The sequence below is a fragment of the Oncorhynchus clarkii genome, chromosome 19 (assembly GCF_045791955.1).
Source record: "Oncorhynchus clarkii lewisi isolate Uvic-CL-2024 chromosome 19, UVic_Ocla_1.0, whole genome shotgun sequence".
Classification (NCBI taxonomy): Eukaryota; Metazoa; Chordata; class Actinopteri; order Salmoniformes; family Salmonidae; genus Oncorhynchus; species Oncorhynchus clarkii.
In genome coordinates, this window is record NC_092165.1 from 42,306,622 (window position 1) to 42,323,129 (window position 16,508).

Here is a 16,508-nt window from a genome sequence, read left to right on the forward strand (position 1 = left end):
TTTCTCAAATGATAGAAATATTGAATTCATATTTTCCATATAACAATATCAGTTTGGCAGTATTTTGGGAAGATCTACAACCTGTCTTGCCTGGCTGAGATGGTGTTAATCCGTGACAAGGACTGACGAGTTGTGCGTTCCGAGATGCTGTTCTGCGCCATCATTTGCCTGTTTGTGGCCCACCTGTTAGCTTGCACAATTCTTGCCATTCTCCAGTTGGTCACACCATTCTCTGTAAACCCTAGACAATGTCGTGCATGAAAACCCCAGGAGGCTAGCCGTTTCTGAGATACTGGAATAGGTGCGCCTGGCACCGACGAGCATACCACGCTCAAAGTCGCTGAGGTCACTCGTTTTGCCCATTCTAACGTTCAATCGAACAGTAACTGAATGCCTCAATGCCTGTCTGCTTTTTTTTATAGCAGGCCACGTGACTCACTGTCTGTAGGCGCAAACCATACTATGAGGCTGGAATAATACTGTGAAAATGATAATGCCCTTTTAGTGTAAGAGCTGAAATGTCAGCCTGTTTAGATGGGATGGAGTTTCGGCCTGCCTGGTGACATGTAAATTAGTTAATACATAGACCATAAGAAAGAGTTCCAAACCTCAGCGAATAACTGGCAGTCCTAGCAAAATTCTTGCTTGAGAAATTGCTCTTCGATAAGAACCTATTTTTGTTTCTTTTTGACCATTGAAAACAATCACAGTAAGGTACTTCATTGTTACATGCATTGGACCTTTAAGATTGTGACCTGAATGTTGGCAGTGTCCCATTAATATGGGAGATCTCTCGCTCCAGCGAGGCACTGTCTGTCAGGGAGAAAGTGTGTGTGTGTGTGTGTGTGTGTGTGTGTGTGTGTGTGGCTGGCTGAGGCATGAATGAATGATTCCTTCAGATTGCAGGGAGGGAACGTTCATGCGTGATAGGGCACAGTCAGGGGTTCTGTGTGTGTACAATGCAGTCTAGAGCAGTGGTTCTCAAACTGTGCCCCCCCCCCAAAAAAAGAAGTTAATAGTAGAATGCACAAGGTTCCATTTCAAAATTGGGTAGTGCATAATCAGCTCCTCTTGTCATGTTAGTCATTGCATACCTTGAGAGCTATTTAGAACTTTTTAGAAATAGCCCATGTCAGCAAAAAACATTTATTTTGGTTTTTTTTGCCCATAGATGTTCAAATATCACATGAGTACACATTAGACATGGGAACATTTATAGAATTGCAAGAAAGTTAGCTCAAACTGCAACATTTTCTGACAAAATGTGAAGAATTTCAGGAAATAAGCTTTAAACCTGCAAAATTATCTCCACCAACAAGAGGGATGTGAACAGTTTGTGTCATGAACAGTGATTGTACCCATAGAAATGGACGTAGCGCGTGTGCAGGTAGGGCACAGGATGTTCCCCAATTGAAAAAGTTTGGAAACCCCTGGTCTAGAAGACCAGCTAACGGACTCCTGTCACCACTAAAACATCCAGTTATATCTCACTGGAATGACACACTGTCAACGTCTGACACTTTAGCCTAACTACAATGAATCAGATGCTTTCTCTAGCAGGTTTTTCCAGGGAAGTCATTTCTGTATCCCATCACTGAAAGAGTTATAAACATAAGTTAATGAGTAGAATAAATACCTTAGTGCTTCAGTTCCTGGATCTACCTTGAAACCTGTTCAGGAGTTGGACTGTGCCGCTCGAACAGAGATTCCCTCTGTGGCACCAAACACACCCGCTGAGGAGAAATGGGTCAGTAGTTAAAAAAAAAAAAAGTAGGCTACTATTCCTTCTGTATTTTAATTTCATAAAGAGTTCTGGGCAGATAAGGTGGGGGAGGTACTACTGGGATCTACTTTCAGATAAGACCAGAGTTATGTTTTGGCTTCCCCAGTGCCTTCATACTTTTTGAAATCGTTCTCCATCATTCTTTACACTGAACATTACCAACATCACCCCCACTTAACAAACTGACTTCAACTGCAGCTGTGATTCCTTAAAGCACTTGCACCATACTTCTTAAAACACATTTCACATGCCATACCTACATTATGTACATGTACATTCGGCTAACTATACATTCAGCTAGCTGTACCTTCGGCTAGCTATACAGTCGGCAAGCTATACATTCAGTACATTCGGCTAGCTATACATTCAGTATATTCGGCTAGCTATACATTCAGCTATAACTTACACTAACAGGAGCAATTTCATAAGAGAACAGTCACCAGTATTCTCTTGTGTTGTATGAGAGCTATCAAAGTCTTGCCATCTCTCCCTGGTCTGAACACAAAACATTACCTCATGTATGGATTTCCCCTGTTAAAGAGAGGCTGGGTGTTCAGGAGAGCAGCAACCATGGCAGTCCTCTGTGCTCCCATGATATGATGAAATGTGTCAGGTTGGCAGCGATTCATTAGTTAAGCCTTGTTAGCCGATTGCAGTGCTGTCAGGTATACTATCCATCCAGTGAGGCTTCCATTAGACTTAATTGATTATGTGCAGCAGGATCCCTGGGCGTCAGTACAGTGCACTGCAGACAGCCAGCACAGTACCCCCAAAAAATAAAGCATTTGCTGAATGGGAAAATAGGTACGATAATCACTCAATGTTACACCATTTATTTTCAACAAATCTAGTCAAATACCAGTTGCTTGTTTATTTCAGTTTCAAGTGTCACAAAGTCGTACAGGTGATTTCTGGTTACAATATTTCTTGTTATTCCACCTTAGATAAAATCTCAGTGACATCATCACATCTTTGCACTAAGGAACAAAAACACAAAATTGCAGAGAGAAAAAGGATATAAAAAAACTCCTGTGATTTACAGTTAAGGATGTCTTGAAGCCCAAAATGGGCTAGGAGTTCTCACAGTGTACCAGCATGCAACAGAGAAGATACAGAAAATGTTATTCTAATTAGTGTGGCTGCAAGCAGATGTCTTTGCTCATGGTCTTATAACTGTATAGTCCCCTAGTGCACAGATCCTCGGTATGGGATTTGTATTAAGGTTTCTTTGTGGACAATCAAAGGAGGAAATGTTTATTGCTCGTCGTTTATTCTTTGAATTGTCCGTCTGTGTGTGGCAGAGGTATTTCAGATGAGTGCACACTGCCCAATTTGGACTCTTGGTTGGTATGTAGACTGGCAGTGTGCCCTCCATGTTCTCAGCACACTGTTTGATAACTGTATTAATTGATTTTAGCTCTACATTTGATCCATTGTTGTATTTTGTAGATCTCTTAATGTAGCTGAAGCTCTAATAAACTCACAGGCATCTGACCCATGACATAAGTCAGCTAAATCAACACAACAACAGATTAATTGGGAGAGAGGTGAGGAGAGTTTATTTCTAAATCAATAGGAAGTCCTACATAGTGATAAATGGTCATATAATATTTTGGTACAAGACAACAACCTCTATGTTAAAATGAAAGAGGCTCAAGGAATCCCAACCAATCAATGTGCTCCGAGGCACTAGTTTTTTTTAAATGGTGCAGACTCCAATTTCTCAAGTGCTCTGGCCTAAATGTCATTTAAAAATGAAGATGAGAATATTGTAAACAAATCTCTTTGCACCTTTAATAAAAATGGCAAATATTAAATAGAGCTAGACAACCACAATAAGGCTATGTGTTAAGATAATAAGAATAATGTTATTTATACTGTACGAAGGCAAAAATATCAGACCATGTCAATATAAAAAGTAACTGCTGCCTTCAACATCTCTCTTTCCCCCAAAATAATGTCAAACCATATCAGCTGCAACTTCATCCTTCGCACTTAGTTGCAGTCATTTTATGAGAGTGTGAGATTTTGTCTTGTGAGTGACCCCAGAATTTAAAAAATGCTGTTGACCACACTGACTACTTTCTCTTACTATCCTAAAACATATCACACTTTTCATGCTTTGAAAGGTTTAAATAGACTACTGTACACTGAATTACCCAATATTCAAATCACACGCATCATCTCCATAGCAGAACACACAAACACAGGGTAAGGTGTTGATAGCTCAATTTACCATCTATTTGGGATCGAGTAGATGGATTGTACAGTGTATTTTCCTAGTGAAATTGCAAAAACGATTCACCCAGTAATACTTGTTTTCTTTATCACTGTCTATTAAAATGTTCCTAAAAGGCACAAGGTAAGTGGATTGCAAACTAGTCACTACAAAAGCAGTTACTGTCCAGCAGGGCTAACAGGTTAAAGGTTCAATGTATTTACACACTTACAGTACAACATGGAGACACAGATTGCACATAATCCTCACAATAATTGTCATTCTTAATAACTGATTGACAACATGGATATCTGCTATGATATTTCCAATTGCACCACTTTACATGTTAAGAAATAAGCTAAATGTAATATTGCATATTAACAAAACCCTACAGAACATCTTTAAAAACATGATCAATGCCTGTTTGACCCTTAAATACTGTCTGAACCAATTGTATTGTAGAATGGACTACACTACCAAGCTTCTGGCTTTACAAAAAGCCTGGTAACAACAAATAACCACAGGGCTGATGAATGGCCCATGCCACATTTTTGGAGAGAAGTTCTTGTGAATAGGCCAACCAGTTAGACAAGATAATTTAAATGGATTTGGCTGTGTAAAACGACTGTTTGATATCCCCAAAGTTGAGCATTGTGAGAACTTAGAATTATAGGCTTTGAACTTACATTTAGTCAAAAATCAGTTATTGACATGGCCATGCTCTGTACAGTATACCTCACGTTTGTTGAATGCAAAATACCCTAAATAAATTGCTTACACAGTACAAACCTATTTCGAATCTGAACACAAAAGCCCATTCCCCGGAACTAACCTTTAGTTGGACAGAACCCTACCATTCTACGGTCTTGTTTTGCAGGATGATTTTATGAAGTGAAATCTTCCTCACACTCGAATCTGATATCCATTCATGTCTGGAGGGGACTTCGGATCAAGAACTTTCTTCTCTCCTGATGGACTGTACACCCCCCCCAAAAAGAAAAAAAAGATATGACTTCTCATGACAGATCACAACAAAGATTACTGTTCAGAGAATCCTCTTGGACTACATCATAGGACATCTAGCCTCTAGTGCTTGTTCAGATCAGTGCAGAGCCCTCTCCACTACAGCTAGCACCTTGTTTATTGACCTAATGAGTATTTACTGTGTTGTCAGAGAGACTATAGTGAGACTAAGCATCTCCTGATATCTGACTATAGTGCACAATCAGTATTACCGTCTCTCGATGCGGCTGTTCCTGCGCATGGGGCTGCCCGGGTTACGGTGAGGCGAGCCCATGTTACACTTCCTGTCTTTGGTGGGTGAAGTGGGCGCAGCCTTCCCAATCTGAAAGACAATCACTCAGTTCTGTTTACCTCACATTAGCAACAAGGGGAAACACAAACGAGGTACACAAACAGTTCTGGTCATATCCTCTGTACAGACTAAGGAAAAGTGCAGTTCAAGTAAGACTCCAATTACTAAACGTTTGTCTTTCAAAATACGGCACATCAATAAATGCAGAGTAGCGAGGTGGAAGGAAAGTCAGTAGCAAACAAACACTCCGATCATCAGCTTTCAATTACTTAGAGTAGTACTAAGGTGAGCTGCTCGGTGAGAGGCCCTAACATGCTGGAGGCACAGTGTTGACGGTGATGATGGTAAAATCCTCTGCATCTTTAATGTGATTGTGGGTCCAGTGAATGGGAGAGAGCCCGCTCCCTAAAAATATCAGCCATTGATTGATAGAGGCAATCATACATGGCGCACAACCAAGCAGAGCAAAGCTAACCCATTAGTTTTATTATACACAGGGCCCTGCGTTAAGGATCCTTTCATTACTGTTTGGGATGATAGCGCATAAGGTCATCATTTGAGGATTATAGCTAGTGAAATGGCAGGTCAACTCCATGTCATCATGCATGATGAGACAGAGGGTCAAAAGGAGTCAGAATATCAGTGATTAACAGGTGCTTTCCATCTGCTCAGAAAGGATTCACATTAAAATGACCCTGGTGCTTCCCCATCACATGAATCAAAAACATGGAGCTCAGATGTATCCCAATTTCATTTGACACAAATCTAAATTCCATACTGGTACTGTGGAAGTCTACAAACTAGGAGTTCAGTGCCTGTTGGACATAATGCAATCACTAGAATCATAGGAAGCTGACAGGTCTGTTTCATGGATCCCTAACATGGTTTGGCTCATGGACATTTTTCCATCTCAGTCCCCAGATGTGTGCACATGTCCTGCCTTAGTTCTGTACATCCCATCACATTCCTGCACTCTAACACATGGTCTCTGTGTCCCTGGGTCCTTTACCTTCATCCTCATGTCCCGAGTGTGTCTCTCCAGCTCTCTCCTCATTTCCTCCTTGGTCAGCTTATCCACATCTAGTATGGAGTGTTTCCAGTCTATCTGCTCCACACTGTGGGGGTCATGGGACACATACTGGCCAATCTTCACCTTCCTCAGGGTATGCCAGTAACCCATGTAGGCCCCCTCAAACTCCTGCACCAGGTCAGCCAGTGTTCGGAACTCCAGGGGTTTGAACATGAGGTCCATCCGTCGACTGATGCCCAGTGCCCCGAAGCGGCCCCCGCTGTGCACCCCCAGCACGATGTGGCAGAAGTGGTTCCCTGAGAACTGCGTTTTAAAGCTGAGGGGGAAGCGCTCCACACCCGACATGCTGTTGGTAAGGTAACTGGGACAGGCAAGGTCAAGGACATTGAAAAACCTTATCACTGACCCTGGTTGCATGCTCCAACTGGTGTGCCCCTTTACATGGTAACATAAACCACAATTGTTTTCAAGCTCCACTAATCTGTTTTTAAGACAAGAATACATTAGTCACATACAGTATTCTCAGACTGAGCACACTAGTCAGTTCTAATCACATAATACTTGGATGCCCTGATTGTGCCCATAAAGCTGTGTCTCTAAATCCCTGTTACCACACTGAGGCATCACTCCATGCTATTTTTTTAGCTTCCCACAAGCACTCATTTGGAAAACAACATTTCCAGGTCATCATTTATCACCCCATTGACAAATCTTGTGCTGCTGAGTGTGGTAGATGAGAAGAAAAAAAATGATGTGCAGGTAACAACAGTGGCATAAGAAAGTCATTACAGTTTTCACGTGGAACACCTAAGCTATTTAAAGGAAAGGATACATCCCAAGGATCACAGCCTCCAGACACTTGATTGGCAGTGACTCCCGGGTCATCTCCTTGGCGATGTCCATCAACCTACACAGAATATGAGGGTTAGAATACACCTGAAGGCAAGGCAACAAAATAGTCTACTCTAAAAGGTAGAAATTATAAACATGGATTCTAAAAGGCCTGAAAGACACTTGTACATATTACAGGTTATCTTTGTGTATGCAAAGGGAAAATGACTAACTCCTTTAGGAAAAATAAATACATTTGATTATTAAAAACTGGTATTTTGCATGAGACATTGAAATAAAACCATCTGGTGCTAAATGTCAAGAACCGAGTAAGCAAAATGCATTAGAAGCTTCTGCCGGGGAAACAGATCCTATTAGGCTATGATAACAGTTCCTGGTCGCAAAGCCCTTGGGTGCAACAGACATACAGCCGATTCAGATATCCAATTCCTTCAGCTTCTGTCATGATCAGCATAATATGAAAGCAATCGGTAAACATGCATAGCTACTTCCTCTGTCTGCTGCCACTGTGGCCTCTGCGGCCCCAGGAAAAGCTATTTCACCAAATCCTGAGATTCTCTCTGGCAGGTAGCTGCCATGTTGCTTACTGTCTGACATTTACAATATCCCTACAAGGCCATGATCCACTCAGGATAATCTAAGAGCTAAGCTAAAATAAAAGATTAGGAAACAGGAATGGGATAGAAGAAACTGTGAAACTTACGCAGTAAGAGGCCTGCTCTTCTTGATTTCAAAAAACTGTGTTCCCGTGTGATTGTATCTGTAGGATATTGTTAAGTAAACTGTACCAAAATATAAATGCAACATGCAACAATTTCAAAGATTTTACCGAGTTACAGTTCTTATGAGGAAATCAGTCAATTGAAATAAATGCATTAGGCCATAATATACTAATTGTACATGACTAGGAATACAGATTTAAGTCTGTTCGTCACAGATACCTTTAAAAAAAAATGGGCCTCAGATCTCATCACGGTATTTCTGTGCATTTAAATTGCCATCGATAAAATGCAATTGTGTCCGTAACCTATGCCTGCCCATACCATAACCCTACCCCCACCATGGGGCACTGTTCACAACATTGACATCAGCAAACCGCTCCCCCAAATGACACCATACACGTGGTCAGCGGTTGTAAGGCCGGTTGGACATACTGCCAAATTCTCTAAAATGACGTTGGAGGCGGCTTATGGTAGAGAAATTAACATTAAGTTCTCAGGCAACAGCTCTGGTGGACATTCCTGCAGTCAGCATGCCAACTGCACGCTCCCTCAAAAAATTGAGACTTCTGTGGCATTGTATTGTGTGACAAATCTCCACATTTTACAGTGGCCTTTTATTATCCCCAGCACAAGGGGCACCTGTGTAATGATAATGCTATTTAAATAGCTTCTTTATATGACACAGCTGTCAGATGGATGGATTATTTTGGCAAAGGAGAAATACTCACTAAGTGGGATGTTAAAAAAATTGTGAGAAATGAGCTTTTATGAGTATGGAATATTTCTGGGATCTTTTATTTCAGCTCATGAAACATGGGACCAACACTTTACATGTTGCTTTTATATTTTTGTCCAGTGTACATACAAATGCAGAGGGAGTGAAACAATATGGGAAATGTCCAAACAGACCCTCTGGGTTGTGCACTGAACGTATTCTCATGGGGAATGAACCCCGTTAAGTGCTTTCTGATATTCATAGTTCCTCGTTTGTGAATTATGGATGAGCTCCTTGAACTGAGAGATACTAATGTTTATGCTCAAAATAGATTATAGTCTAAACATGGTCTACATTCTGAGATGTGACATACATTGATATTGTCATAAAATAATGAGTAAGAGTAAATCATAGTAAACTATATATATATGTATATATGCCATTTAGCAGACACTTTTATCCAAAGCGACTCAGTCATGCTTGCATACATTTTACATATGGGTGGTCCCGGGAATCATACTCACTACCCTGGTGTTACAAGCGCCATGCTCTACCAACTGAGCTACAAAGAACCTCAGTGAGTTACCAATCACCATAATCTTCTTCAGTACATCTACTGTGTGACCCAGTTTCCATTTGCATGAAATCAGCTTGTGCCTATATCTATGAATTATTTATAAATACATAGAGTGCATGGCTAACACATACTTCAGGAGACATATCTTGAATTCCAACCCAGAGCATAGTGTGTTAGCATCAGGCATGGAATTTAACATATCTACACATTTATTAATGTATAATCAACCTACTGTACATTTTGTTGACGTACCTAAACTTATCTAGACTGACAGGTTGGGATAAACAATCATACAGAGACTGACAATGACCAACAACAGCTCCAATGAACAGTCACAGCTTTATCTAGGCTACCTGGGCTATTCATCATTGGTCCAGAGCTTGGCAATAGTGACCAAGCAGTTCTACCATTCCAGGCAAAGGATACTGCAAGTCCCTGATGTATTTCTGTATGGCTTCCAGGCGCTGTGGGATACTGGTGGTTGGCTGGTATGTAGGCACACTCGGTGTAGGAATCTATGGGGAAGAGGCAAAGCACAACAAGAAGCATTAGTATCACACAATCTCTATATTCACAGAGCTGGAGAATGTCCTGTTGTTTAACTTGACAACCATCCTTTATGGGCATGGTCATTATCTTAATTGTTCCATATAGCAAGTCTCACAATGCTACATTAATTGAATATATAATGGAATTCCTTATGAGCACAGAGGCAGCATTTAACCTCATCTGGACAGCACAGCACTTGTACATCTGGTGGCATGTTATGACTGCATGTGTATCTGTGTGGTTTGAAATGCTGCATATTTTGACAGCTTCATCCACTTGTTATCTGAGGAGACGTAACTGAGTCAGTTAAACATTCTGCATAGTGGGTTATCTTCACTCCATCTCTAGTGTGAATCGAATTAAGCATGTAGCATCATACACTATTAGACAATATATCCTCCTGAATAGTTTACTGCATGTTTATCTTGAATGTAAATAAATGTGACTAGGACACATTGAACGCTATATACTAGCGGGAGGAAAAGCTGATTATTTTTTACTTTCACATTGTTGAAATAGACTGGGTGTAGTCTGTAGAGCTGTCAAACTGAAAACAACAGAGTAGGGTGTCTAGGTGAGGACTTCACCTGCTCTTACCTTGGGCAGATCACTGGCTCCCCGGATGCGTGTCCCTATGGCCTCCCCATTAGGGTGAATCCGAGCCACATGCCTCCACATCTGCTCCCAAGTCTCCTCATCCACCGGTAGGCCTCCCCTGTTTACGAAGAAGGGCACCCCTCCGTCCCGCAAATCCTCTTCACCTTCATCCTCATCTCTCTCCTCCACCCCCACACACCCCACTGTGGTCCTTAGCATCCCCCCACACAAGGGACCCCAGTCCTGGAACCTGGCACAGATGGTTTACAGCCTATGTGCCCTGCCCTTTAACTGTCAATCTGATTGCAGTTTCTCAGCAAGTAACACTCCCACAGCAGGTGAGAAACATGAGCAATTCATGACACGCTGGATATGTAGAACTTTGCAAAACTGCAGGCTGTATCAGTCTCCAAATTCAAATACTGTACCTCTTATGAACAAAATGGCACACAATCATATGTTCCACCCAAATGCGGAGTTAAAGCTACAGTAGTTGTTACAATTGTCCACTTATGTCAGATGAGTTCAATTTTTTTTTTTTTTTTTTTTTTTTTGCAAAAGCAGGGATTAAAGGGAATTATAGTTAGCCTACATCAAGTCACGTCTGAACGATAATGTTATTGGCACTTTAGAAACATCACAATGCAGGTTAAGTCAAGTAAATCATTGAAATACTGAAACTAGACAATATATTATTAAAACTAGAAAATGCGTGAATTTTTAGGCATCATGAAAATAAGACTTCAACAATGAAGTTGAACTAAGCACATTGGGAAATTATGAATACACATAATGCCTACAACATAAGGGGGAAAAAATAGCATCTTCCAAAAGGGTATACAGACAACAAACAGTAGTTTGTATTAAAAACCACCAATACCCGCCGGCACCGTTATCCCAGAGGTCATTCGGTCTATATCCACAACGCCGGGATAGATTGGATACGATCACATTTCTTCGACACTCCGTTTAGTTACTGCCCGCATTCCAGTCTAGTCCATTTTACGACACAATATTGTTCGTTTCAGTCCAAATCAATCCAGTTTGAACGCCCATGGCTACAGAGTAGCGAGAGCTAATCTCATGCCTGCTACAATATTGCGCCGCTCAGACACTCCCAGATCTATAGCAGCTGGGCATGCGCAGACGGGTTCAACGAGCTTCACATTTCCTCCGCTGTAACAGACAACAAGTCAGTCAAGAACGAACACTTATTTTCAATGACGGTTTAGGAACAGTTGATTAACTGCCTTGTTCAGGGGCAGAACGACAGCTTTTTACCTTGTCAACGCGTGGATTCGATCTTGCAACCTTTCGGTTACTAGTCCAACGCTAGTCCAAATGCAGCACAATTTAAAGGTTTATAATAAATGCACCCTCCATGACTAATGACGTATAGCCTACCTCTTCACACTATGATAGAAAAAATACTGGATACATTCGACTATTCTTCCATTAATTTATTTAAATTTTCACACCTTGACAGAATGCATTTGTACTTTTATGGAACAAAGTGAAAAACAGTTTCGGGAATAGTAAGAAATACACCAGTTATTAAATTTGCAAAATTATTACTCTGTCATCCATTTCTGTTAAAAATGTAGAGCATAAACTCAAGTCCTTTAACAATATACAATAAGCAGGTAAACAAATCAAAACCTCATCGACAAAAGCCACAGTCCAACTAGAATTTCAATTCCATCAACTGAATATTAGAATCTTGGAGCACCATAGTCATCAGGCATTCTTTCAATGTTGAACCTGTGAAAAATATTACGGTTAGACATGGTTTAAAGATCATGGTATAAGACATTTTATATGAGAGAGAGAGAAACTAGCGATGAAACAGTGATAACCACAAATGACCAATTGAACACTGATAATCTGATGTTAATTCTGACCTATGGTTGGAGATGTACATGATGGGTACTCCTGGGATCTTTCTGATCCTTCTCTTCAGGTCCCTGTCCACAGTTGCCAGGATGTAGCACTTATGCTGTGAAAGATACATGATTGAATTGGTGTTCTTCTCTGGTATAAAACCACAGTGCTCTAATGACTAAAGAGTTTCCCTAATGTAATACATTGTCAATTTAGTAGATTAAACTACATTACCTGGGTTACCCTTTGAACTAAGCAGTCATCAGCGTATGTTCCTTTGTGGGTGCATGGCAGTCGTTCGAACCGAGGATCCTTGGCTATCCTACAGAGGCAGAAAATGCATCCGTCATATACCTTCCCTATGGAACGTTGATAATACCCTCAGAACATGTGTGTGTATGTGTCTGAATGTCTGTAGTGTATCTGGATGTTGGTCTTCACAACAGCTAGTTACCTCAGAGCTACTCTATACTTCATCCCCAGTTTCTCTATCTCAGCCATTACACAGTCTGTGATGCATGGGATACCTTGAACAAGCAAGAGTATAATTTAAAAATACACCGGTTATTCCTTAGTTACATTAACTGAGTTCACGCTGAATAAACTTTGCCAGATACTCACACTTGGCATACAGGCAGTCCATCATTGACTGAACTATGTCCAGTTTAGCCTTGATGGAGAAGTTAATGAAATTGGTGTCGACCAGGATGTGATAAGGGGGACCAAGCTGAGTGTTGTACTGGAAGAACAGGCACGATGGATATTTTGGACTGCAGGTAGGAAAATAAATGTGTGAACACACAGTAAGAAGGTATCAACCTATAATCAATCATTTGTCCATAATATACTGAATATTAGTTAAGAGTTATGGGTGTATTTGTTTGTTCTGATATTTGTGAAGTAGTCTGGGTACCAGTCCTTTTAGCTAACATTCCACTCCTTGCATTTGCCAAAGAGACTGGCCTTTCGGCATCCATTGCTCAAAGTAGCTAGAGAGAACTCCGCAATGAGAGAAATAATAGGGAAAATATTAGCCTACAAGATTCTATCGAGCTGTGTTTTCTTCAGCTACATCCCATTAATGAGAGAAAAGAAACGCAAAACCGGCACCTGTCGTCATTCATCGCACATATGCTGATCACCATGACTTGGGAGTACAGACAGGCTACTTTAGAAAACTTTCTGAATGGATATTGAGAGAATTCAAACTCACAGACAACGTAAAATGACCCACCAATCATAGCCACCAGAGCATCTGACACTCACAAATCATATTTCTTCCTAAAAACGTATTCATAACCTAGGCTCGCCTTCAAATCTTGGCTGTAGTCCATCAAAAAGTAGGCATATGCTACATTATACATAATGCTAAACTATAGTAAGCTAGGACTAATACACAGGCTAGCATACAAATGGTGGATTAATAGCCCAGCCAATGAATTAACTTTAATTTACAAGTCTTCACGGTTCCCTTCTTGCGCAATTGATGCATCTCCACATCACACAAGAACTTCTCGTGTGATGAAATCACATTGGCTGGTGGCAAAAATGAAATGAACGGGAATCCTCTATTCTCCATGTGCCCAATGTTTATGTTTACAAGGAAATGTATTACATCATAATGCCCAATGTTCCAATGTTTACAATCAAATGTATGAATTAAGTTAGAATGTTTTCCAAAGTGTAATCTGTATAAACGTGATTGGATGATAGCTGTGAGAGTTATCAAATCAGGATAAAATCCTCTGATCTCCTCGGGCTCATTAACCATAGAATGTTCCTATTTGATGATTGCTGAAAGGCCAGTTGCTCTTTGGCAAATGAAAGGAGTGGCAAGGAGTAGATTCTAATAGCTGAACAGAAATGGCAACCAGCCTACTTGTGAAGCTACTTACACTTCTTTTTCCTTTATTTTTGATGGATCCTTTTTCTTTGTCTCTTGTACTTTGGCACGATCTTTCTCGTTTCTAAAGAAACTCAGGAGTCAATACCATGAGGACTCAACTGGAATATATCATGATAAAGTATGTCTTAGTCAAACTAAATAAATGAGTGAGTCTAAGGAAGCCATCTATCTGATATTTCTGACAATCCATGCCAACTTGTTAGTTTGACGTTTAGCTAATCCACAACATTGACATGGTTTATCAGTCCAACTAGACGGTGTGAATGATTCATATTCGTGCTAGCTAACATCATTGGCAGAAACTCACATTCTCTGATCTTTCAAGCTTATCATTCTCTTCATTGATGCAAACTTCTTTGTCTTCCGTTTCCCCTAAAGTAAACATATGGAAATACAAGTCAGAAGTAAAGAATAGCGTTTGCTAAGTTTATGCAAAACTGCACACTTCAGTTAGCTCAAGTCAAGTGACTACTGTTAGCCAGCTAAGCTAGCAGAGCAAAAAAAGGCATACGAACTCCCATCAATTGAAATAGATTTTAAATTATTCCAACTGCCGAATCAAGAACCACGGTCTATATTTAAATGATGGCCTTGTATTTTGATCAATTATCGTACGACTTACCATGTTTTGTTTTTAAAAATACAACAGCTGACTTGTATAACTGCCTACAGCCCTCGTGTGACTGTGTCTGAACGTCATCAACAATCGACGTTTGTTTCCCTGCGCATCTCGGCTTCCGGTTGCCGCTAGCTAGTTAAATATAATAAATACATTCAAGGTAGGACTGTTATTCTTACAATTAAAATTGATTTATCTGATGTATTTGAACGTAGCTATGCGTGAGCGGTGAATTATTACATGTAACACTGAATTTGGCTTTGGAATACCACATTTCGATTTTGAGTTGACATTGACGGCTTAACGTACGTCGTAGGTAGCTAACGTAGGCTACAGTATCAGCAACAAGCTAGCTAGTTGGTCTGTACTTGTCCTGAAGGAATTTATGTTGTAGCTAGCTGACTATAATCCCTGCCAGTGTGCATAGCCTAAAACACATGAATCACTTTGGTTGTTGATATTGATGTATTGTCTAAACACACATGGAGTATTGAGCTAACGACAGTTAGCTGCTGCTGTCTCATTAATTGATCGACATTTCCCAACCAGCCAGGTAACGTATCACGTACACCCAAGGAGCCAGCATTTAGCAAGGCATATTGATTACTTAAACTTCCATTTTACAGCGTTCCTGGAGTTATCAGGTCTGTGATCTGCTGCCCAACAACCTCCTTAATGATAGAGAGCTTCCGTGATCTAGTTGTCATTCATTAGGGGTCATATGCAAAGCAGGTATAATTTCACCCTTGAAGGTTTCCCCATCGGAAAAATAGCTCAAAGAAACTAAGGGGATGTGTGGGAGGCAACTCAATGGGCGTGTCTGCAAAAACACAATGAGAGGGTAGCCATTTATTAAATCAGGATGACAGTTGGAATAGGCTGCATCAGTACAACTGAATAATAGCTAAACACGTCATATATATATATATATATATATATATATATATATATATATATATATATATATATATATATATATATATATATATATATTCAAAGGTAGCTCAACATTGAGGAAAGCAAGCTAACAAAGGCAGTTGTCAAACACCATGCAAATAAATCACACTGACCAAGGACTTCAACACCAAATGGAAAGACGACAAACTTAGTAAATAAATCATCCAGGTGAAAATAATAGGAAAAGTCTATATTAGCACATAACATCTCCCAAGCGGTATCAACATTGATTAAGTGCAGGTGTGCTTACTTAATGGTGTAGGGAAGGAAGTACCACCCCGCAGCGTTGACTGGACGTGGGTGGGGAATTTTCTATAGCCGCCCCAAATGTAGAACATACTTTAAAGCAAAACAAATACAGCCTAGTGGGTGAGGGGCTGTGTGGAAAGGGCTAAGCCCCCCCCCCCCCCCCGAAAATCAGTGCTGCCATCCAGGACCTCTATACCAGGTGGTGTCAGAGGACGGCCCTAAAAAGACTTCAGCCACCCTAGTCATAGACTGATCTCTCTACTACCGCATGGCAAGTGGTACCGGAGCGCCAAGTCTAGGTCCAAGAGGCATCTAAACAGCTTCTACCCCCAAGTCATAATACTCCAGAACATCTAATCAAATGGCTACCCAGACTATTTGCATCCCTCCCCCCTCTCTTTTACGCTGCTGCTACTCTATCTGTGCATAGTCACTTTAATAACTCTACCTACATGTAACCTCAATTTCCTCGACTAACCAGTGCCCCCACACCTTGAATCTGTAACGGTACCCCATGTATATATATAGCCTCGCTATT

General features: G+C 40.7%; 3 protein-coding genes across 4 annotated transcripts in view; 1 reads left to right on the plus strand and 2 right to left on the minus strand.

Annotated features, from left to right (window-relative positions):
• Positions 1–2,600: 2,600 nt before the first annotated feature.
• Positions 2,601–11,477, minus strand: LOC139375228 (tubulinyl-Tyr carboxypeptidase 1-like). The gene is made up of 7 exons (XM_071116823.1): positions 10,359–11,477; positions 9,639–9,727; positions 7,902–7,958; positions 7,179–7,253; positions 6,326–6,707; positions 5,237–5,346; positions 2,601–4,977 (listed from the first exon to the last, which is right to left on the minus strand). Exons 1-7 carry the CDS (start codon positions 10,575–10,577, stop codon positions 4,905–4,907), a joined length of 1,005 nt encoding a protein of 334 aa, XP_070972924.1. The 5' UTR covers positions 10,578–11,477; the 3' UTR covers positions 2,601–4,904.
• A 320-nt stretch (positions 11,478–11,797) lies between these two features.
• On the minus strand, positions 11,798–14,860 carry LOC139375230 (rRNA-processing protein FCF1 homolog). The gene is made up of 8 exons (XM_071116827.1): positions 14,768–14,860; positions 14,453–14,517; positions 14,135–14,206; positions 12,861–13,009; positions 12,694–12,766; positions 12,474–12,561; positions 12,260–12,354; positions 11,798–12,119 (listed from the first exon to the last, which is right to left on the minus strand). The coding sequence occupies exons 1-8, from the start codon at positions 14,768–14,770 to the stop codon at positions 12,071–12,073; spliced, it is 594 nt and encodes a 197-aa protein (XP_070972928.1). The 5' UTR covers positions 14,771–14,860; the 3' UTR covers positions 11,798–12,070.
• Positions 14,857–16,508, plus strand: part of LOC139375229 (apoptosis-resistant E3 ubiquitin protein ligase 1-like) — a 35,152-nt gene continuing 33,500 nt past the window's right edge. Inside the window, exon 1 of one of the 2 annotated variants that reach the window (XM_071116824.1) lies at positions 14,857–14,924. The gene's annotated coding sequence lies outside the window, so the exon portion shown is untranslated. The remainder of the gene's footprint in view (positions 14,925–16,508) is intronic. The other variant, XM_071116825.1, reaches the window with a different exon arrangement.